Below are 24,817 nucleotides of genomic sequence, written 5' to 3'. Positions count from 1 at the left end.
TGCTCCTCTCAGCACCTCCCTAATGGCCCCTGCTTCTAGAATGGAGAGAACCTCTGTTCTTACTAGATTCTCGTGAGAGGAGTCACTGAATAGGGAGGGAAGGAGTCAAACTGTGTCCAACAGCATTCTGGCACTATCTCTGGGGTTCACTTTTCATGGAGATGGCACTCTATTGATGGAAATAGTTGGAATATCTATCTCCAAAGGAAAGGAGTACTTGTGGCACCTTAGAGACTAACCAATTTATTTGAGCATAAGCTTGAGCTGTAGCTCACGAAAGCTTATGCTCAAATAAATTGATTAGTCGCTAAGGTGCCACAAGTACTCCTTTTCTTTTTGCGAATACAGACTAACACGGCTGTTACTCTGAAACCTATCTCCAAAGGAAGAGTCAGAGGTTGATTGGAAATTGGATTGTAGTTCTCGCTCCTCCTGTGAAATCTAAGGCAAGAGGATGAGGCTGTCTGCCTTCTCTGGGGACAAAGTTTGTGGTTCCTTTCTCCTTTGTTGTTGCTGAGGAACAGGCTGCTGTTGTTGATAAGGACACCTATGGGTAACATATAAGGAGGAAAGTGAAGAAGGATATTTCTGTCTGTGGTACAGATTCTAAGGCCAGAAGGGATCACTATGATCATCTAGTCTGACCTCCTGCATAACAGAAGCCATATCTGAAGATGATCTTCCTCCCTAAAGTGTCTAATTTTCCACCTTCCCTATCAAACAGAGCAGAATGCACCTCACTATCTTTTTGCTTGTTGAACAGCTGCAGCCACCACCAGTGAGCTTGGGAGCAAGGTGAGTGTGAAACAGCAAGAACTCTTCATAGGGCAGCTGCTTTTTTCAACATGACCAGACTCATAACTGGATTAAATCAAATTATTTTAGGTGGCTTCAAAAGTACTTCCAATACTGTTAGAGTGATCTTTGAATTAGAAGGAGCCCCCAAGTTATAAAAAATTAGATGAGAGATCTCTTTTATAGAGACTGATGGTATATTCAAAGTGGAAGCCCTTCTAGAGACCAAGCCATGGAACTATACTGTGACTTCAGACAGTGAAGATGCTATGCAATTCCTACATTATCACCTGGAAAGATTTGGTCTCCAGTCTCTAAATCAGTGCCCTAGAACTCTACATTGGTTCTTCTTCTGAAAGAGTATCTGGGACCACCACTGGAGATTGCTGTCTATACCTGCTGATGTAGACAGATTTGGGGGCACCCAGAGGTCTCAGAGGGGACAACTCCCCGTATGACTACATATGTTCAGCTTCCTCATAATATCTAGGAGACAGCCAATAGGACCATCCAGCTCAAGAAGGACACTGCCAGTCTTGGCAGTACTCAGAATCAGCTTCTGTATCATGGAACCCACCTGGATGTAGGTGTGTTCTGTGTGAGTATGGGTCATTGAGAGTATATGTTTTGTAAGCAAAACAGAACCAAGGTAGAAAGTAACCTGTCTGTCTGATGCCACACTGGAGTGTGGATCCAACCTTAGATCTCAGGTAGTTGGAGACAGTGACACTAGAGGTCTAGGCAAACTTAAAAACTAAAAAAGGGGAAGATAATTTTCCCAGAGAGCCTGTACGAGATGTAGGAGAGGGAAGAGACAGTTCAGGAAGATTTGGCTATGCTCCATAACCTTTTGTCTTTTCCCCACAGGGGAAAGCAGAGAAGGTGCCTCTATTACTTCCCTTTTATCCTGTAATTGTTAGTGTCTTCTGGATCTGAGGCTATTTGAGGATCTGAGCGATGTATTGGGCTATAATTGTTAACTTTGGCACAGGTGGCTCCTCAGCACTGGAGATGATTTTTGGATTGGTAACACTCATATCACCTGCCTTCATTTTAGGATTTGAGGCTGACATTGGAATTAATCCCAAATAATATGAAAGGGATTCCAGACAGTGCTTGGACATAAAAATGGAGGCAGCATCACGCAATACCAGTCTGCTCCGAACCAGGAGAGTCCGGGCTCTTTTGAGAGGGCTGGCTCTGCTAACAGAGGCCTACACATGTACCATTCTGCTACTCTTGGAACTAGGATCTGACAACTTAAAATCTCTCAATATCAAGAGTTCTACTCTTTTCCATGGATTGGAGGACAATTCATTTTGTAGAACCTTAGGCTGCTGGTTCTTAGTTCTCAAAGGATCCAGACCTAACTTTACTCACAGAACCAAACTGATTAGCACCGGAGGGTCTGGCCACTAGGTCCTTCTGTAACAGAAGAATTGGTAGCCAGTTTTGCTGCTCCTTTTGGGCTCTTGAAGTAAAGGTGCTATAAACTTTGCACTAAGAAAGAATGTGTCCTTCTCCTAAGAATGATAGACACCTCGTAGGGGTGCTGGAGGCAAGGAACACAGCAGGAAAAAAAGGATTACTCTTAAAACCTGGCTGCTTTCCCTTTGGATCCACCACAGAATCCATAAGACTGCACTGAGGCGCAGAACCTAAAGGGAGTCTCAACATATAAATAAATAAAATACTTTTATAAAATAAAATACTGTACTCTTAACTAACTATGGCACTATTTGATTAAAGAAGTGGATCCAAGTCAGATCTGGAAGCTTCCAATCCATCTGCAACTGCACATGGAAGGAATTGAGGTGGCCAGTGTGCTACATCCCCTGTCATAGCCTCACCTTCAGAATATTCAGAACAGTGGGGAGGGGGGAAGGTCAGAAGAGGACATGAGAGCACTCCAACAGGACCTGCTGTGAAGCATTCTATTATCAGAGCTGCAACGGCAACATATACCAAGAACGGGAATATGTAAAGGCCACTCAAAAGAAATTTTTTTTTCTTCCTTTAGTTATGTTCAATATGAGAAAGGCAACTAAAATAAGAAACCAGCCAGATACAAACCTGAAGCAAGCTACATTTCACAAATAATTATTTATTATCTGTAGCATTTTCCCATGCAATGTAATAACTGCCTATGATTTGGATAACAGTAAGAGAAAACTTTGCAAACACTTAATCAGTAAGAGTTTAAGAGATTGGTGAGGTTATAAAGATAAACTGTACCAATTTCTGTTCACTCAACAACGATTAATCACAATTTCCAGTCATATTGTTTGAGTCTCATTAGCATCTTTACTGATAGACCTGAGAAGCCAGTTAACATCCATTGCCCGAAAGAGAAAAGGAATACATAAATCCAGGGGTGAAAGTAAGCCGGTGCAGGCTGGTACGGCATACCGGTAAAAAGTGGCCGCCAGAACCAGCCCGTACCCAGCTGACTTTAAAATCACTGCTGTGGCAGCGCTTTAATGTCATTGCCCCTTTTGCCCCACCACAGCTGCCGCCGACAGGGAGAGGCAAAAGGAGCAGCTGCCTCGGGGATATAAAAGGACCCAGGGCTCTAGCCGCCACTGCTGCTACCATGACAATGGCCAGAGCCCCAAGCCCTTTAAATCGCAGCTGGAGCCCCGGGCGGTGTGGGCTAGGCAGTGTGGAAGGGCTGGCTGGGGGACTCTGACCTCCCCCAGCCACGCCCCTTCTGCCCAAGGCTCTGCCCCTTCCGGGGGCCAGAGCTGGCCCCCATACCAGTAAGTCTTTGTCTTTACTGTCATCCCTGCATAAAACTTTTCTTTCCATAAAATGTATTCTATTTTCATTCCAGTTTGATTTGGTCCAGTGTTTCATTACAGCCCACCACATGGCTCTCAGATCATTTGGTTAGAGACACAGAGAGGCAGGAAAAGTTCTTTACTTTATATATTTAGGAGGAGCTAGACAAAAAAAGTAACTTTAAGGCCAAAATTTCAATTCATCCTTAAACAAGCAATTATTTGTGCCCATAATTTGTGCCACTAAGATACGTGCACCTCTGCCTGTGTATGCAAATCAGGGACTTTGGCCTGGTCTACACTTAAAATTTAGGTCAACATAGCTATGGCACTTAGGGTTGTGAAAATCCATACCCCTGAGTGCCATAGCTATACTTACCTAACCCCCAATGTAGATGTAGCTAGCTTAACAGCAGATAGCTTCTGTCACCCTAGCTAACTTTGTTCAGGGACGTGGTGTTCTTACAGTGACAGAAAAACATGTTCCATTGCTGTAGGCTGTGTCTGCACTACAAGGTTATGCTGGCATAGTTACAGCACCATAGGTGTTCCGCAACAGTCCCCGTAGTGTAGACACTGCCTTAGACAAGTGATTTATTTGTGCCCACAGAAAATGGATGCCAGTGTACAAAAATCAAACCTTTAGTCTCAGCTTGGCAACAGCTTATGTTAACCTAGCACTATTTGGTTTGCACTGCACTCTTCAGAGCACATCAAGTCCCCTAACCCAGGTGCACAATAAATAGACATTGGCCAGTTTATAATGAGCTAGCTGGGGTCAGAGTCAGTACTGTGGATATCTCCAAGCCTGGGACACAGACCAGAAAATGCCTTCAGAAAATCACTCAAAGGATCACATCAGTATATGAAATCCAGAAGGAATAACCGCAGATGCAGAAGAGAGCAAAGTTCTCAGGCCTTGATGGGATGAGCCTCCTTTAAGTCATGAACACAACATGATTTACTACAATGTGTTAAATAGGTTATTACTACCTTGTTGTTGTCTCTGTTGAATCTGTGAATCCCAACAGCTTCAGGAGTAATCTCTATCACATCAAAATAGAAACCTTAAATCAAAACAAATTAAAGATAGTCATGTTTTCTTCTGGCACAAAAAAGTATTAGTTTCAGCAAATGGCTAAAACAACAAGTGTATATAATGCCCATAAGAGTACAGAATGGTAACAGAGTGGAGCAAGACAAAGTAATTTGATTTATTAGACAATAAATTTAAATTTTGTATAGCATCTTACATGCACAAAATAAAATCACGGAATGTTTCTTGACCAATTCCAGTCCACACGTTTATTGAATTTATTCTATTTCCACTGATTTATAAGAATGTGTTTTTTAAAAGCATCTCTGACTCCAGGCACCTTTAATACTTCAATAGAAACACAAACCATATAATAAAAAAAGATAAATCCAGCAACTCAGCCTCACTATATAACAGAAATTACCAACCAAATACATGCGTATACAAATAGTGTATGTAGGTTACAATAAATCTTAGCGGTAGCATGAGTAGATACAGGGCAAGTGGGAAAGGGAGAGAAGAAAGAAACAAGTGATAGGAAGCTACTACCTATGAAATAATGACTGTATCCAAGTAAACCCTGGAGTTCCCAACTTTGTCAAGGTTCATACCTAGGTTTCCATTGTTTCCAACAACAGTACATTTTAGGGCTTTGGAGAATTCGTCCCAGGAGCCTGAAGCACAGTCATCTCTGATCCTCTCTCTTATTAGAGAGCCATTCTTAAAACTAAAAACAAACAACAATACTAACTATATATTCAAAAGCGGCATTTTCCAAATCATTTGGACCTCCCAGATTATTAAAGAGGATTTTGAAACACTAGAGGATTTAGACACACAACGGTCACTAACATTAATGGAACATATATCTAAATTCCTTAGACTGCTTCGAAAGTCTCAATCCAAAGTACTATAACTCAGTGCAACTGAGGTGGGAGAGACAAAGGTGGCTCCAAACCTTTTCTCCTACTTTGACCCTGGTGGTGCTTAGGAGACAAACTATCTCCCTGGGCAAATTAGAGCAGCCACATGGCTATCCTAGAGACCACTCCAGGAGCTGAATATCATAGGATGACGTGTTCCAGCTACACACCCAGCATGTCCCAGAACAGCAGCAGTTCTTCCCCTCTATGAAAGAGGAATCTCCAGATGCCTCTTTAAAGGTACCTTTAAATCCCTTTTGTACTACTAATGCAAAGGTTATATATTTTAGGACAAGGATCTAGCCCACAAACCATCACCATTCACGTGATTTCTATTCCTCTAAATTTAATACACTGCCTTAGATTCATGCTCACCAGCCTTAAATTATACAAAAATGAACCCCATCCCTTCTATTGGCACCAGAGCTTATTCCTCACAATTTTGCAGCTCCTGCTCCCCAAATTAAATAATGGGGATGTCATAATGTTGATTGCAAATATTGCCATATACTGTACATAATATTGAATTTTTTATTCATTAACATTTTGCAAAGGAAACAAGAAAAAATATCTTGTTGACTCCAAATGTAAGAGAAAAATCATGTAAAAGGATGTTACCATAAAAGTGCCATATAGGCTCGAGAGTCAACAGGATTGCAGAAAATATGACCTTCTAATGCAGGCGCTGGTTCTTTAATCCAAAGAAACAATGTGTCGCTTGTGCCAAGGCTAATCTGGAGAAGAAAATAATTGTTATAATAATAATTGTATCACATGAAGGCAATACAGAAATTAAATTAAACCCATTTATTATTACTGCTAATTGTTTTTAAATCACACATTTAGTGAACTGGATTCTTATTATAGCAAGCGGTGATTCAGGTTGTCACCCCAATTAAATATGTTCCAGAGATAGAGATCCAGCAACTTATAAATTTGGGGCATTATCTTAAAAATAGTCCATGAGTTTGATTAAAATCCTACATCCAGCTCCAGGAGGAACTGAAATGAGAATCAGTCTGACTCCAGTACACAGAAAATCAACAAATTCTCTATTTTGGTTTAGTTGAGGACCAAAGGTTATTGTCCAGGGTCCTATTTTACATTCTGTAGTAGCTCTAATTTTATCACAGTGATGTGAACATTTTTCATGAATGTGTATTGACTTACCGCAATGTCCCCTTCTTCAAGTTTCATTCCTGCAAGTGAAGCTGAAAACATAAATCAGATAGTTCAATTAATAACTAGGCATTCAAGGTAATTATGCTGCACTGGAGAGGACATTCTATTCTGTGCAGAAAGCCAGCACAAGGCCCAAACATAACCTCAAAGTGGATTTAAGTGGTGAGTAGGCCTTGTTTACTTTGGAGAAATTCACCCTAAATACTGAAGTTAGTCATTATAGGGCATCATAGAATCAAAGGAGTTGGAGATTAAAAATTTTATCATGTCACCTGTTTCAGAGTAGCAGCCGTATTAGTCTGTATCCGCAAAAAGAACAGGAGTACTTGTGGCACCTTAGAGACTAACAAATTTATTTGAGCATAAGCTTTTGTGGGTTACAGCCCACTTCATCCCAAGCATAGAATGGAACATATAGAAGATACATATATATACACATACAGAGAACATGAAAAGGCGAAAGTTGCCATACCAACTCTAAGAGGCTAATTAATTAAGATGAGCATATTATCAGCAGGAGAAAAAAAAACTTTTGTAGTGATAATCAAGATGGCCCATTTTAGACAGTTGACAAGAAGGTGTGAGGATACTTAACATGGGGAAATAGATTCAATTTGTGTAATGACCCAGCCACTCCCAGTCTCTATTCAAGCCCAAGTTAATGGTATCTAGTTTGAAAATTAATTCCAGTTCAGCAGTTTCTCATTGGAGTCTGTTTTTGAAGCTTTTCTGTTGCAAAATTAAAAGGAGTACTAGTGGCACCTTAGAGACTAACCAATTTATTGGTTAGTCTCTAAGGTGCCACTAGTACTCCTTTTCTTTTTGCGAATACAGACTAACACGGCTGCTACTCTGAAACCTGTCGCAAAATTGCCACCTTTAAGTCTGTTACTGAGTGACCAGGGAGGTTGAAGTGTTCTCCTACTGGTTTTTCAATGTTATCATTCCTGATGTCAGATTGTGTCCATTTATCCTTTTACATAGAGACTGTCCGGTTTGGCCAATGTACATGGCAGAGGGGCCTTGCTGGCACATGATGGCATATACCACATTGGTAGATGTGCAGGTGAACAAGTCCCTGAGGGCGTGGCTGATGTGATTAGGTCCTATGATGGTGTCACTTGAATAGATGTGTGGACACAGTTGGCATCAGGCTTTGTTGCAAGGATAGGTTCCTGGGTTAGTGTTTTTGGTGTGTGGTTGCTGGTGAGTATTTGCTTCAGGTTGGGGGGCTGTCTGTAAGTGAGAACTGGTCTGTCTCCCAAGATCTGTGAGAGTGAGGGATCATCTTTCAGGATAGGGTGTAGATCTTTGATGATGCGCTGGAGAGGTTTGGGGCTGAAGGTGACGGCTAGTGGCATTCTGTAATTTTCTTTGTTGGGCCTGTCCTGTAGTAGGTGACTTCTGGGTACTCTTCTGTCTCTGTCAATCTGTTTTTTCTCTTCAGCAGGTGGGTATTGTAGTTTTAAGAATGCTTGATAGAGATCTTGTCGGTGTTTGTCTCTGTCTGAGGGATTGGAGCAAATGCGGTTGTATCTTAAAGCTTGGCTGTAGACAATGGATTGTGTGGTGTCCCCTGGATGGAAGCTGAAGGCATGTAGGTAAGTATAGCGGTCAGTAGGTTTCCTGTACAGGGTGGTATTTATGTGACCATCGCTTATAAACACTGTAGTGTCTAGGAAATGGACCGCTTGTGTGGACTGGTCCAGGCTGAGGTTGACGGTGGGATAGAAATTGTTGAAATCATGGTGCAATTCCTCAAGGGCTTCTTTTCCATGGGTCCAGATGATGATGAAGTCATCAATGTAACACGAGTAGGGGCATTTGGGGATGAGAGCTAAGGAAGCGTTGTTCTAAGTCAGCCATAAAAATGTTGGCATACTGTGGGGCCATGCGGGTACCCATAGCAGTGCCGCTGACTTGTAGGTATACACTGTCCCCGAATGTAAAATAGTTGTGGGTGAGGACAAAGTCACGAAGTTCAGCCACCAGGTTTGCCGTGACATTATCAGGGATACTGTTCCTCATAGCTTGTAGTCCATCTTTGTGTGGAATGTTGGTGTAGAGGGCTTCTACATCCATAGTGGCCAGGATGGTGTTTTCTGGAAGATCACCGATGCCACCTGTTAGCCCACGCACTCCTACTTTCCACCAGTACAGGATTGTTCTCTATGATATATGTTCAAGTGTTTTGTTCTCTCAAGTTTTAAGTATCTCAGACCCTGTTTTGGTAAAGTACTTAAACAGACAAGGTGTCCTACTGACATCAGTGGGACTATTCACATGCCTAAGTCCTTTGCTGAATTTGAACCTTATAGAAGGATAGTCTTGCAGTTGAAGTACCCATCTGGGATCTAGAATGTCTTGGTTCAATTCCTGGCTCTGCCACAGACTTCCTGTGTTCCTCTGGGCAAATCACTTAATCTCCCTCAGTTCCCCATATATAAAGGGGGGCCAATGACAGTCCCTTTTGCCAGTCTGGTCCATTTTGACCATAACTCTGTCTTTTACTATACATATGTACAGTGCCTAGCATAATGAAGCCCCTATCTTGGTTCAGACATGTAAGCACTACTGTATACAGATAAATAATTTTAAAATCTCAAGAAATGGTGCTTCTGCACTCTTGTCCATAGGAGTTTTCAGAACTTCCACAAACATCCCTAAATTTAGCACATCTTGGATATCTGGGAATTTTGAAGCCCCTTCAATTATCTCTTAATAGAATTTTAGTAAAGGGCATCATTAAAATTTCAGCACCCACAAGATTAATGAGGGTGGGAGATTAAAAGAATAAAAACAAACTTTCAAGCACTTTGATGCCTGACTTCCCACTGTCTCTTTCAAGTAAGGCTTACACTGTATCTCGTAGTGATGAAGTTTGTCTTCTGTCACTGTGTTATTCCTTTTTAAAAAACTATGGTATTTATTCTACACAAGTAACTGTCTAAAGCACTGCAGTATCATTAAAGCAAGTGCTAGTGTTTTGGATTATTAATGTGAAATTGTGCACTACTTTTTTAAGGGTTTCCTGTTTATAGAATTTTTCTTTTAAACCTTTTTTCAGGTTTTAACGGGTGATTTCTTTTTAAAGGTTTGGGAATAGGTTTATATTAATTTAAATATATGTTTGTTTGAACTAGGTTTTATCTTCTTCATACCCAGGACTAACAGCCTGATTGAAGAAAAGTTCTAGTAGTTAGAGTGAACCTCTGATCTCAGTTTCCACCTTCAGGCTTGGAGGAGAAAATGCAAGTTCTTTAAACAATAGATTTTTCTCAAGCTAAAATGGAAGTGTTCATTGGCAAAGGAAGTTTCTCAGGTGTGGACAAACCAAAACCTAAATTATCAAGGTGCAATTTAGGTGCACTATGATTATGAGATGCATTTGGAGTCCATATGCAGTATATATCCCATACAAAGTATGTATCTCAGAAGAATCAGTGACAAAGGCTGCTGGAAAAAGGTGCCTGTGTGATATTCTTTCACCATATATAGATCATCTAAGAATTAATGAGATTTATTCAGTGAATATGATAATACACAAACACAGAACTATGGAAGCATATTTGTTTATTATCTCACCTGGATTGTCCCCGGTAAATGTCACTACTTTACAGTCTGGACTAAACCCATAGCGCTGAATATAATATGGAGAAACAGAGCCCTAAGGAGTAAACAACACATGAAGAAAGCTGAAAAGTGCAAATTAATCCCAGAGTGTCAAAATACGTCTATAACACAGATATCCAGCTGATTCTACAGTACTTCTACCGTAGCTGCAATAATTATTTACATTTGTTTTACATTTACATTGCAGCGCTTGAGCTAACGTTTTTGTAAGATACAAACAAGAAAACCTCCTGAAAACATCCCTCAGATCAGATTCTGAAACAGTAAAGACAGCAGCAGCATTCTGACTTCAGATCTGCCTCCAGTTATTCACAAAATATACATACACTTGTGTTCCACACCCACATACATATATATTACTATTCAAAATTAGATAGGAATACAGATTGATATGCAACCAAAAAAACACATACAGCTAGTATGCATCACTATGTCAAATGTGATATGAATGTTTATCATCGATTATCTTTTATTTCAGGGGTCGAGGATTCCATTCTTTTATGTCTCACCAACAACAAACGGTAGCAAGAAGAGATTACTCTTTAAAATAAGAGGACACTTAAAATGACTTCTAAAACGCTGCTCCTGTTTTCACTGCCAATACCAGAAGACCAGCACTTGGCACTGGAATCACAGCACACTCCCAGATGGGTCAACCATGTTCACTGGTGCTTATACAGTGGCTGGGTGTCTGCTATCCCCATTCCCACGCATGCACATCTCTCATTTTGTGGTGCTGCTCAGACCACAATCTTTTTCAAAAGGTATTCAACCTGATTTGTTTTGACAATATAACAAAAAGATACGCTAGGCGAATTGAGGGGCTTTTAATAAACCTGATAACTGATAAACTTTATAACTACCACACAATACTGCACTTGAGAAGCTTAAATGTCAGGCTCTATTTCTTCAGTGTTACTGACTGATGATAAAAGGAATACAGTAAACATTGTTCTCTCGTCTAAAGTCAAACAAGTGTTTGTGGGTGTGCAAGGAGAGAGAAGAGACTTTTATCATTTGAAGACTGCCAACAGGGTCACCACAATCTTAGTCTTTGTATCCCCAGCATGCAAAAACCAGAGGAATCTAGTGATGAAGGTAGTGATAGCCACCAGCCACCAAAGTAGGGCTTGTGCATCCTTTCAAAGAGGTCAGCACTCCTGCTCTGGAATGCACTTACACAGCACTCCCGGACATATTAGTCAGCCAGAACAGCTCTGGAGACTACCCCTAGAGCACAGCATCTCTGTGCAAACATACACCAAGAGGGACCCTATCTGTTACACACAGAGCATAGCACCAAAATCTTCCAATTACATGTTCATCAGCAGTTATCCTCCACTGGCACATACCAATACTGAGCTGGATGGCACAACAGGTCCCAGCTTTTCTTCTAATCCAGGCGCACAAGCATTGAGGCAGGCGGTGGACCATATTTTATCATGAATCTGCAGTAAATTCATTCCAGAACCTATGAGACAACAGTATTCAAACACAAAATGTAGATCTTGGAACATAAGAATAGATTAATGAAAAGAAAAGAAAAGAAAAGAAAAGAAAAGAAAAGAAAAGAAAAGAAAAGAAAAGAAAAGAAAAGAAAAGAAAAGAAAAGAAAAGAAAAGAAAAGAAAAGAAAAGAATACTGCATTAGAGGATTTCACCTGCCTAAAGGCAGAAAAGAAACTATAAATAAAAGTGGACATTTAATACTGAAATGGAATGGTCTCAGCTCAGCAGAGCACAGGGATGCTGTACAGTTACTGACTCACAGCTTTGTGGTAGCTTTCATTTTGGAAAGGGGATGGGGGCAAGGAATCTTCCCCACTGCATAGGAACTGAATATAGTCAAAGTCCTTGCACTCCAACCAGTGATGCTAGACTCCCAAAATAAATGGGGAGGTACAGATAGATCCTGCAACCCCTCAACACTGGCGAACAGAAAATGAAGCCTATGCTGCACCCAATCAAACTGCAGTCCCTCTGCATTCGAGGGAATTGTGCTTTAGGCACAATAGTGCAGGAATTCCTACTAAGGAGGTATGCACCTTTGCACTGCACCCTAGTTGGGCTGTGGTTTTAGGCCATCATTTGTCTGTAACTAATCCTCCTAAGATGCCTGTGAGGTTATGTTTGTATTATCACCCTCCTTTACAAATGGGGAAATTGACCAAGAAAGGTCATGGCCCAAATTTTAAAAAGTAACCTCTAATTTTGGGTGATACAAGTTTTGGGTGTCCAGTTTTATACAATTAAGACATGATTTTCAGACTGGTTGAATACCTTCAAGTCCAGCTGAAGTCAATGAGAGTTGTGGATGCTCAACACCTCTAAAAATAAGGTTCAATGTGTGTATTACTGGACACATTTAAAATTTGGTCTTAATGATTGGCTAAGGCCACATAGGTGAGTCAGTGTCAGAGCCAGGATTAGAGCTGAGGGGACTCTAAATCTGAACCCTGCAGTTAGCACACTAGATTAATCAGGCCTTCTGAATGAACAGGGCTGCCTCAACAGCTCATTGCATTCCCCTCTATGTTTACACTGCTCCAGCTTCTCCTCTAGTTAAAAAGAACAAACGTTTTTAAAACCCATGATTGACTGAGCACTAACTGTGGAGATGTTGAATACCATCAACTCTCATTCCCTGCACTGGTCTAAGATATATTTAATTAGACATTTCACTTTACTTTTAATAACCCAAGGTGAATTCTCTTAACTTAGTAATAATATTATCCTGGGCTAAAAACACTTTTGATTTTATATCTAATTAGCCCAGGACCTGTTTATCTCACTGACAGAAACTCAGTCATTGTCCAAAGTGACTGGGAAGTCTGAAACCAATGGAATTTTGTTCAGTGCTACTGACCTTTAGACACTTCAACATATGTAGGGAGAGTGAAACTCACCCTTGGCACAGGGACTGTGAGATCAGGCTGTCCATGGAGTTTTGTGGGGCATGGGGGGAGGAAATGTAGTCCACCCCTCAACCTACTGGCAGACCACAAAGCTGCAACATGGCCCCTAATCTAAACAATGGGGTAGCCCTTCTGCACCCCTATACAAGTATTTGAAACCATTGGATATGCAAGCACTGAGCTACATGCCACACCCTGGATTAATTCCTAACAGCCTCCTCTGCTCCAAGCTATTTCAGGCTACTGAAGAGCCCCCATCCTGAGTGCACATAGGGTACAGAAACAACACCCATTCCCACTGCAGCCTCTCTTTCAAAAGCACTCTCTCACACACACTCACAGAGGGATTAAGTGGCACGGTGGGACTTGTGCTAGACCTCTGCACTTTGGTAGCTTAACGTTTTATAGAGAGGTCCAACAATGAGTATGTATGGGATATTTACACCAAAAAACACACAGTCCAGTGTTAAGACATAACAGAGCCAGGCTCCAAGAGTGAATGCAGCTTTACAGAATATATTATACACCTCTGAGACACTAACTCAGGCCACATAGTAGGAAATTTAGATTACACCTTACCTGAGTTAATGATGTATAAATGAAATTAAATGTATTAAATTCAATCAATCTCATTTCATGCAAATTAAATTCACTTAATACATTATATGCTGGTTAATTTGCCCTATGATTCAGCAGTAGGAATTCGACATAGCACAGCACACTTCCCATGGACAAGAGATGTATTGCTCTTTCCCGCTGTCAATCACACCCACCACCACCAAAAGCAATAAATACAACAGGATTTAATCAGATACAGGGACATTCCAGCTTTTCCACGTTCTTGAAGGGACCATTTTTAAAAAAATCAGCCACCACACTCTTCAGGACAAACTACATGCAACACCAGTAGAAGTTCACAAGAGAGACAGAGGGTGCAAGGAACCCCTTCCTACCACTTAACGCCCCTGTACATGGTCTAGGCATAATGGGAGTCCTTGCACAAGGACTCTGCAGCGATGGCACAGTGTCTGGACAAACCTATACAAAAGGGCCAAAGAGGAATGTTTTGTGGAAAAGCTCTATCACACATCTAGCTTCCTAGAGTAAAATGCCAAGTGTCTAAAGGTTTAATTATTCAGTGAGCAATAAAAGTTTTAAAGAAACATATAGTGATTTTGTGGGTAGATTCCTTATCTAAACCTAGAGACACATTGAATCAGACTTCTCTTATACCATTTTGAAAAATGTCATGACAGTTCCAGTCTTTAAACTCTATCATCATTTGTTTGTATGCAATTTTCTAGTCCCTTCTATGCAAAATGCAACTGGCAGAGCATTAAAACCTCCCACTTTAATCCTGTTCTATGGACACAGGGTGCACAAAACTGATTTTTTTTAAAATAAAATTTAATTTAAAAAAAATTAATCATATATAGGTTTCTTTTTAAAAGTAAACATTTTTAAAATTAAATTTGAAAATTGACAACCCAGGTTAAAGCCTAAAATTACTATAATCTATTAAAATAATTTAAACTAAATATAAAAAGTAATATTAATCAGCACAGGTCTGCTGTCAAGTTTCAAAGAAAGTCAAACCACAAAACTGGTGGAACCAGAGTTTGTTGAAGTGCTAACCAGGCTTTTGACAGCTGAAGCCTCTTCTGCAGGTGCAGAGAGAATATCTTCTTCATATCAATTTATTCAACTAGTTCAGTTCAATGACTAGCTTGTTCAAAGTTAAGAAACCAATTGCAAGTTGACAAAAGCAGGAAAGTTTATTTTCCCCTTCCAGTCTACAAATAAAAACTAGGTGTGAAAGGATGAAATCTACTGATTCTAAAATCTTGAAGGACATGGTAACTAAAAACAATCAGTTCAGTTAATTCATTACAGATAATACTTCCTTTGTATAATAAATTGGATACTTTTAAATATAAAACATATTCTGATAAACTTTTTGATCATTTTTTACTTTGTATCCAGCACATTTAAGGTAGTTTTATTTAATAATAAATTAAAATGCTGCTTTTGAGCATTTTAATTTAATTGCATTTCCATCCAACTAAAAGCTTGATACAAATCACAAATAAACAAATTAATTGACTAGTAAATAAGAAATGCATCATTCACCATATTCTACCATAAACAAAAGAAACAATTAAGAATCTGAATAAATGTGTTAACTTATATAGTTTAAATAAATTTGTATAGATATAGTGTATCCTCCTTGTTAGCAAAAAGAAGCAACAAATTTAGTATCAAGGCTATATATAGTTGCAAATCAACACACTAAAAATCAACATGCTTTCATAAAAATCACACTTTCTTTAGGCAAATAACTAAAGTAAAAATGCAAAACGCAACTAAAATTGAGTATAACAAGGTTTTCTGCTTGCTGATTAAAATCATGATTAAAATGGGTTATTTAAAGTGCTTTGATTTTAATCAATCCACTCTGTATGGACATAATATTATTTATTGAATGTCAAATAGCTTTCATATATATATTATATGCTCTGACAGTGTTCACAACACCACAAAGCCAGTTAGATGGGCAAAACACCAACCTTTGCAATTCAGTCTGAGCTCCTACAATGAAAAGATGATGGTTCAATTCCCCCAGGCCACCAATTGCTAATAAATGTTCAGATATGTCTATACTACTCAAGGATGAAAGGATCATTTCATTTACCTTCCCATTCAGAACTCAGTTGAGAAATGGAAAAAATATTTTAAATGAACTATTAACCTATTGGAGCCTATAGGGAGAAATTAATATTTTACTTATATCTATCTTTACATATAAAAGACAGGTAGAGTACACATACCTTCCTACATATTCATCTAGATGGCAGTCTAAAGATTGCCAGTACTCCAAGGGTTAAAATCTAAGTGAGTCAAGCCATACAAAGCAAAGGCAGATCTTTGAACTATCACTTCATATGGACACTCACTCAACAATAAATGAATTCAATATCAGAGGTCATGGTCCAATGGTGATTGAGAAGAGGATCCATATGTGGATGGAAGGGATTCAGTATCTCATTCCAAGTACCATTGATTGATAGTTCAAGATCACCATCAAGTGCAGTAAGGATCACCAAATGTTAATTACTGATGCAAAAAAGCCTAAATGATTCAACACTGGGGGAAAAAAACAAAATTCTATTACAAAGGACCAAAAGACATTGCCTAATTGGATTTATTAATGGACTAAAAGTGAAAAAAATATCCAGAGATCAATACTGTAAAACATATATATAACATCTAGCGCAGGGGTGGGCAAACTTTTTGGCTAGAGGGCCACATCGGGGTTGCGATATGTATGGAGGGCCGGGTAGGGAAATCTGTGCCTCCCGAAACAGCCTGGCCCCCGCCCCCATCCACCCCCTCCCACTTCTTACCCCCGACTGCGCCCCTCAGAACTCCCGGCCGATCCAAACCCCACTGCTCCTTGTTCCCTGACCGGCCCCTCCCAGGACCCCCTGACCCGGACCCCCTGACCCTAACCCCCCCCCAGGACCCCACCCCCTATCCAACCCCCCCTGCTCCCTGTCCCCTGACTGCCCCAACCCCTATCCATACCCCCACCCCTGAAAGCCCCCTTGGGATTTCCACACCTATCCAACCCCCCCTGTTCCCAGTCCCCTGACTGCACCCCACCCCAGAACCTCCGCCCCATCCAATCACCCCTGCTCCCTGTCCCCCAACTGCCCCCCAGGACTCCTTGCCCCTAACCGCCCCCCCAGTACCCCACCCACTATCCAACCCCCCCGCTCCCTTACCATGCCCCTTAGAGCAGCAGGAGCTCGCAGCCCCGCCGCCCAGCCAGAGCCAGCCACGCCAACGCACTGCCTGGCAGGAGCAGTGGGCCAGAGTCCTGGCAATATGGCGAGCTGAGTCTGCTGGGGAGAGGGCTAGCCTCCCCTGCCAGGAGCTCAGGGGCCAGGCAGGACGGTACCGCGGACTGGATGTGGTCCGTGGGCCGCAGTTTGCTCACCTCTGACCTAGTGTATTTGTGTCAAAGCTCTCTTCTCGGTTTCTTGGTGAGTCAAATTCATAGCTAATATATCGCCATTGGCACCAACAGAGCTGCATCAGGATGAATTTAGGCCAATATGCTTTCTCTTGACAAAGGCCTTAATTTAGTATGTTCTTCTTTGATAGAACATGAAGTATGCTAAGCTATGGTGTGCCTAAGGTACTTACAAAACATTTCAAAACATAAAAGTCTCTCCATGTCAAGAGCTGAGTAGCCGTTCTTTAAGGTGTTTTATAAAAAAAAAAAAAAAAAGTAACAATGCCTCAAGGTGACACACTCAAGTATTTTAGGTCCCAAATGTACAGGAACTCCTCACTTAAAGTCGTCCCAGTTAATGTTGTTTTGTTATGTTGCTGATCAATTAGGGAACATGCTCGTTTAAAGTTGTGCAATGCTCCCTTCTAATGTTGTTTGGCAGCCACCTGCTTTGTCCACTGCTTGCAGGAAGAGCAGCCCGGTGGAGCTAGCTGGTGGGGGCTGGAACTAGGGTGGACCCACAGCCCCTAGCAGCTCCCCGCTTCCCCTAAGTTCCCTGTGCAGCAGCTGCCCAGCAGGCTATCAATTGTGGCAGTTCAGCTGTCCCTCACCCAGTGTCATGCGCTATTCCTGCCGTCTGCCTAGGAGCTGCTCCCTGAGCCTCCTGCTTGCTGCGAGGAGGGGAAGAGGGGGGCTAATGTCAGGGTGTCTCCTCCCCCCCTGCTCCTGCACCCCACTTATCCCATCTTCCATAGAGCCGGGGGGGGGACGGGACACAACAGTCCCGGAGGCGACAGCTGAGGTGGGTGATCTCTTGCTGATCTAATTAACAAGGCAGTGTACTTAAGACAGAGATCAGCATACTTAAAGGGGAAATGCACATCTCTCTCTCACTCACACACGCACACACACACACAGTGTGTGTCTCTGTCTGCTATGCTGTCTCCCCTCCCTTCATTCCTTCTGCCTTGTAGAGTGTGAGGCTACATTAACAACGAGTTAACCCTTGAGGGCTAGTTCATCATTTAGCAGTAAGGCATTCCCTGGGAAATATCCCACCCTCTGACTTCACCACCTCAACCAAGCTTCACAATCATCATTGCTGTGTACCAAAGTCTTTTGTCTGGTGAAAAAAATTTCCCTGGAACCAAACACTCCCAATTTACATGAATTCTTACTGGGAAACTGGATTCGCTTAACATCGTTTCGCTTGAAGTCGCATTTTTCAAGAACATAACTACGAAGTTAAGTGAGGAGTTCCTGTATCTTACTTTTAACATCTGCACAATATACATGGAAATCGTTCCTCTTTCCCCACATTGTAGTTAATTTTTTTTAATCAATCAAACGAGGGTGTTCTGCTGCTTATGGATAGCGAGTCATGCCTTATGAGACTGGGCCTTAAAAAGGAAACATTTTAATTGGAGTAAGTAACATTTCCTTGTGTAATCTACAACTTTAAAGACATAAGTTGTTTAGTCCTCTAGTGTAACTTGACAGGGTCTTTTAAAGCCTATGTGCCCTGAAGTTAAACCTACAGAAATGAAGAATAGAAGTCTATTATATGAACATTATTTTAAGAGATGTATTTCCAAATGCGATATACAGGATTCATGGAAAGAGATCAGGTGAACTGCAGGAAATTGTAGAAGATGAGAAAATAACAGGCTTTTGTAATCAGCAGCAAAATAACTATTGCATAATAATTATTTTTTATTACTGGAATTAGAATGATCTCCCATTATGTTAATGGAAGACAAGGGAATGGAAGATAGAATGTAACTTAAATAATACATGATCTTCAGTCTAGTAAAGACTGACACTGTAATTTCTTACTTCATTCTCTCATCTTTTTCACATAAATATTTAATAATTGTATATCCTCAGGACTGAATATTTACTCTACATATTTAAATGTCCAGAGGAGCAACAGAATTAGAAGGGCATCGTATGTGTAAGTTAGAGCTGGTTAGAATGCTATATGTTATCTGTGAAAAATTTCAAATGAAACAAAAAATTTCCCATTTTGTTCAAAGTTTTTCACAAAATGTTTTGTTTTTTTTGACTAAACCAAAAAACATTTCCATTTCAAAAACTGAAAAAGTTGTTTTTCCTTGAAGCGGGGTGGTCACCCCACTCTGGCCCTGAAGGGGTTGAAAGCAGCCCTGGAGAGGGCTGCAGCAGGGAAAGGGATTAAGAACAGCCAGGAGAAGCTGACTGCAGCTGACCACAGGTGTGGCTGGCTTAATCAGGGCCCAGCTGGCCCTTATAAGAGGGCTGCGGGCCAGAAGCAGAGGAGTCTCACTCTAGCCCTGGAGTGGAAAGGGCTAGCTGTCTGGGAGCAAGGTACCCAGAGCAGAGCAGAGCAGTGCTGTGCTGTGCTGGGGAAGGGCAAAGGGAGCTGGGGAGCTCCAGCCTGATAAACCTGGTAAAGGCCCAGAAAGGTACTGGGGCTGCAGAGGGGTAGCCTGGGAATAAGCAGAGGCAGCTGGTCCTAACCCCTTGCCAATGATGAGTGGCCATTACATTGCAGTCTGCCCCAGTGAGCAGGGGTTAGATGATGACTGGCAGTATGGGCCACACTGCCCGGATACTTGGGGCAAGTTACATGGACTCTGGCAGATAGGCTGCACTACCTCGCCAGCCAGGGGTGATTGTGTGGAAGGAGGCCATTAGGCTGCAACCGGCCGCCCACAGAGAGACAGGCACGGGAACTTGGGAGTGGTGAGGTTCCGACTCCCTATCCCACCCCTGCCACAAAGGGGCGGTGCAGTGCCAGAGCCGCTACATTCCTCCCTATCTTCTCTCTCTGAAAATAGTTTTCAAAAACCAAACCGTTTTAGTTTTTCATTGAAAAACAAATGGAAAATTTCAACCAAAATGAAATTTTTCTTTTCATTTGAAAAGTCATTTTTTCCACACACACAAAAAATCCAAAAGAGTTTTGACCAGCTTTAGTTTAGTATGTTGGGGTTAATCCTCCAAAGTGCTGAGGCACTCTGTGAGGGACTAAGCACCCTTAACTCCCAATAAAGTCGATGGGTTCACTTGCTGACTATCCATAACCTGCACTAATGATCATTGGAGCGATGGGTGCTCAGCATCTTTCAGAATATGGCCCACTGGGAAATATGGTGCAGACCCGCAAAAATTATTACTGAAGCTTACTGAAACTTAAAGGTAACCTGCAAAGAAAAAAGTAATTGGGCTAGTCACCTTTTTGCCTGTGTTATGATGCAAAAGAAAGCCTGTTTTGGGTTGGGGTTTTTTTTTGGGGGGGGGGAGGCTGGTTTTTCTCTTTAAATTAGCAATTAAGACCCTGTCTTGGATCACTTTGATGACTGAAAAAATACCAAGACAATGTCATCACAAGAAAGTGATGACATCAAGCAATTGAAAAGGGAATGGATTTTTTACTTAGATCATTTAAAACCCTTTCATTTTTTGCTTTAGTTAACATCTATTTAACAACATCAGCTAACAAACATTTTGGAGAAAGAAAAGGAGTACTTGTGGCACCTTAGAGACTAACCAATTTATAAGGTGCCACAAGTACTCCTTTTCTTTTTGCAAATACAGACTAAATACGGCTGTTACTCTGAAACCTGTCATTTTGGAGAAAGGATGTTGTTGTTATAAATTTGTCCACCAATTAAGGTGAGAAAGCTCATTTACATGCTGAGAGACCCAACCCAAACAACGGAAGAATAGAAATATCAGGAATGTCAAGTCTAAGGCAACAAAAAGCAAAATTATAACTGACAGACATTTCAGATGTGCACATGTGGACAAAGGGCTGACAGAATTAAGATGAACACTAAAATGGGAATAATTAATTCAGTGCAGAGCCACAAGTTCAAATACACTCATCATCAGAGCAGTAAGACTTAAACATGTAGGAAACATCATGCCCCTCTCCTACTCATGATGGGGAGACAAGGGGAACTGCCATGCTAGACTGTCGTCCCCCCCCCGCCGAAAAAGAAGAGACACAACACTTACCATCACAGTAATCGATGGGTGCATAAGCACTTAGAAAAAGAGATGCTGCAAAGCTACTAACCAGAGAGATTCTCTGAAACAAAAAGATAACTTGAGATAGTAACTCCCCTCAACATTCATGCCCAAGCAAATGCAGTTTGAGTAAACAAAAGCAACAAAATATTAATAAAATCTCAGCAAGGGGTACTGCCTACCAGAAAAAGAAGTACTACAAGGATTATCCAGTAAAATTTTCCTGCCTGGGCTTTTAGAAGACATCCATATAAAAAGGAACCTCATAATAAAAGCTTTTAATAGCTTTTAGCTCTGAAACATACAAAATACACACACTATATTAGTGTACTCTGCCTTAGCATGAATTACTGCACAGCCATGATGTACCCAAGGGCCACAATTTAATAAAAAGAAGTCTGCATACAAAAAAAACAGGGAGACGGAAAAATCAAAGCATGGATGACAGCACAGAAACCATACCAACACCATCCATCAGTGAATCCAAAAGGAAACCAAAGCTAAACAAGGAATAGATCTTATAAATTTCTCCTGCCTCTTCCGAGAGACTCTTCCATCACCCCTACATGGGCTCTTGTCTTCCTGAGTCCATTAACTTCTTCCTAAGTCAGGCAACATAGACCATCCTTACAACCCTGCCCTCTGACACCAATCAGCTATGCATTGCAATGCTACCTGCTACTATGCCGCAAACTAACTGCTCAGAGATAGATTGTAGATGGAATCATGAGGACAGTAGGGTTTAATGACCCTCTATCTCTTTTTGAGACTCTACCCAGGAACACATCTCAACATGGCTGAGGAACACAGGCCATGCCCTTCCTCGTGCTCCAGTGGACACTAGCTGCCTGAAAGAGAATGAGGAGTGTTGGGCTAAAGGTTGGTTCTGGCTCAACTCTAAATCAGCAAGCAAAACAGGCTGGCACAGTGGAAGGAACGCACTGCATCCTCTATAAAGTAGTGAGCTGCCAAGCTAGTGTGTGCTGCCTGAGGGTCCTCAAGCGGAATTCTTACCAAGACAGAATTCCTCCTGGGGGCTCTGGTTGTAATATGGCACTGCCACATCCCTTTCAGCACAACTGGGGATCCCAGTTTAATTCACTTCTGTATTTGGTCTTAATTTGGGACCAGAATATATAGTCTGTCTTCCATCCATTCCACTCCATCCCACACTAGAATAAGAGGTGTCACAATGACACTCATGCAAATACAGACAGAACAATATTAAAGAAAACATTTCTTTACAAAGGGTATATTGAACCTGTGAGACTTATTGCTGCAGGAAGACAACTGGTCCATATTGATAATGGATTTTAAAAGCCCTGGAAATTTTATCAAGTGCAGTAATAAATGCGAAAACAGGAGTCTCAGACAGATCTCATGCTTCAGGATGTAGGTCCTTCCCTCACGTACAGCACTGCCAACATGCATTACAGGGGTTTATCACCTTGCTCTGAAGCATGAAGTATCAATCACTGCTTTAGGCAGAACATCAGATTTTCAGCTTTGAGCAGTTAAAATAATAATTGTTATTGTTGATTCCTGAAATGTCAATAAAAAAGGAAACTTTTGTTTGAAATGTGTAATTCATTTTATAATTAGAGAGATCAAAATAACCTTCAAGGGCCAATCTGTTAAAAAGGGCTCAACTCAACCTCCAGTTTTTCCTGGGTAACACTGCCTGGCACCTGTTTTGCATCAGCAAACATTGCACTGATGCATGCAAATAGCCGTTCTGTGTGTGTATCAACTGTGTATAATCACTGCTTTCTGTGACCAAATGTGGCAATACCTGCACAAACTGGTGCAAATGCAATTTTGTGCAGGTAAAATTAAGGCCTACTTTTTTAAAACTTCGATTCAAAATGTTGTGACCCACAAGTATTCACAATGTTAAATGCATCATTCTAAAAGGATCTGATATTTGATTTTCATCTGCCAAATAACTGACCATTTAAAAAAACCAGACCCACTTTATAAAATCATCACCTCTATATTACCTATTTTGCATTATGAAAACTAATTCAATAAACAAAATGTACTTCTGTTTAGCAAAAACATTTTTATATTTTCTTTAAAAAATTAAAAAGATTTTCAACTGTGATTTCCAGTAAGTGGACTGAAGTTGAGCCAACCTCAGTTTGTACGTAGACCTCAGGATTCTGGCTGTAAATCTTTGCGATCTGGTTTCCTGTAAAACGCTGAGAAAGAAATGCAAATGCTTAGGAATACAAACACTAAATGGAGTCAATAATCATTAACTCTGTGTAATGAGTTCAGTACATTGCACTCTGGATATTTAATTTGCCAGATGCATGATGAAAGTCAGTGCACAGCAGGCAATCTGCACTAAACAGGCTATAATGCATAGTTTCATTATGAGAATTTTGCTCACCTTTTGGGAAAAGGCTGTGAAAAAGCATTACTATCCATAATTTATGTTTCAGAAATGACAGTTCAATGGAATGAATCATACTGATTACATACAGAGGAACCCAATACAATGCAAACATTGGCCTCCAGAGCCTTAAAAGGTTCCCAACTTATACAACTTTGTATGGGTGGGGTAGATGGGGGACAGGGTATTTCAAGCCAGAAATAACTAATGGCTAAGGAATAATTATTTCTCATATATGTATTAAAGAAAAATGCTTAAGATTCACTGATTTTTTTAAGTTAATTCATTGCCTGTTATAAGTTAAAAGAAACATTTTTGCACTGTTTAAAGTTTCATTTCAACTCAAATGAGCACACACTCTGCACAATGAATCAAAAAGAGCTATGCATATGGATAGGACTATATTTTGATGAACTCACCATCACTAACAAACTGACAACCAGGTGCTATTTACATATGCTACTTGTCTAAAACAGTGGTACACAAACTGGAGGGGTGCAAGAGGTTCTCTGGGGGGGCGCAAAGAAGCTGGGATCCTGCAGGCTCCAAAGGACCCACGGCCATAATAGCAGGAGTGGGATAAAAATAGAGTGGGTATTGGGGGCGGGACAGGACTAGGAATAAAAAAATTATCCTCCCGCACCACAAAAAACATCAATGCCCCAGCTGCCCAGCTCTGAAGGCAGCACTGCCACCAGCAGCAGTGCAGAAGTAAGGGATTCCTTCAGATTACAAGTGATGAATGGGGGAGACATAACAAATTCCGTGAATGGTAATGGGGGGGCAGGACTGGAAAAGTTTGCTCACCACTCGTCTAAAAGACTCCTCTCACTTCATGACATATTGTCACAATTTTGGTAGGAGGAGGTGCCTGATCTGAAGTCCCACTGCAATAAAAAGGGTGGGGTGATGGGGCATTCTCTGTTATGGCCTCTGGAACTTACTTATCCCCAGGTCCACAACCGTCTGAGTTTGTTTGCCTCCACAGAGCACTTGAAAGGCCCATTTTTTCTCCCTTACCTATGAAGAGATGGGTGTTGGGTAGGGCTGGATAGTGGTGTTGCGGGGCTCCAGATGTCTTGTTTAGAGACATTTATTAATTTAACTAAAATTAAATTTAGAAA

The 24,817-nt window shown here is 41.1% G+C and overlaps 2 protein-coding genes across 12 annotated transcripts in view; one reads left to right on the top strand and one right to left on the bottom strand.

Annotated features, from left to right (window-relative positions):
- The window catches only part of NUB1 (negative regulator of ubiquitin like proteins 1), a 374,246-nt gene that overhangs the window by 266,329 nt on the left and 83,100 nt on the right, over window positions 1–24,817 (top strand). Inside the window, exon 1 of one of the 3 annotated variants that reach the window (XM_073334643.1) lies at window positions 22,383–22,386. The exons of the other annotated variants lie outside the window; for them this stretch is intronic. The gene's annotated coding sequence lies outside the window, so the exon portion shown is untranslated. Of the gene's footprint in view, window positions 1–22,382; window positions 22,387–24,817 lie in introns of those variants that run through there. 3 annotated transcript variants of the gene reach the window in all.
- Window positions 1–24,817, bottom strand: part of XYLB (xylulokinase) — a 142,566-nt gene that overhangs the window by 103,107 nt on the left and 14,642 nt on the right. For 7 of the 9 annotated variants that reach the window (XM_073334654.2, XM_073334655.2, XM_073334653.2 and 4 more), the window contains 8 exons: window positions 23,431–23,496; window positions 21,284–21,356; window positions 11,702–11,820; window positions 10,302–10,383; window positions 6,705–6,745; window positions 6,153–6,268; window positions 5,223–5,338; window positions 4,569–4,642 (listed from right to left, as the gene is read on the bottom strand). In XM_073334654.2, coding sequence (XP_073190755.1) covers window positions 4,569–4,642; window positions 5,223–5,338; window positions 6,153–6,268; window positions 6,705–6,745; window positions 10,302–10,383; window positions 11,702–11,820; window positions 21,284–21,356; window positions 23,431–23,496 — 687 coding nt within the window. The remainder of the gene's footprint in view (window positions 1–4,568; window positions 4,643–5,222; window positions 5,339–6,152; window positions 6,269–6,704; window positions 6,746–10,301; window positions 10,384–11,701; window positions 11,821–21,283; window positions 21,357–23,430; window positions 23,497–24,817) is intronic. The other 2 variants (XM_073334652.2, XM_073334651.2) reach the window with 2 other exon arrangements.

The sequence above is a fragment of the Lepidochelys kempii genome, chromosome 2, assembly GCF_965140285.1.
Source record: "Lepidochelys kempii isolate rLepKem1 chromosome 2, rLepKem1.hap1, whole genome shotgun sequence".
In the NCBI taxonomy this organism is placed as follows: Eukaryota; Metazoa; Chordata; order Testudines; family Cheloniidae; genus Lepidochelys; species Lepidochelys kempii.
Note: the sequence above shows the minus strand (reverse complement) of the source record. Positions and strands in the feature narration are given on the sequence as shown.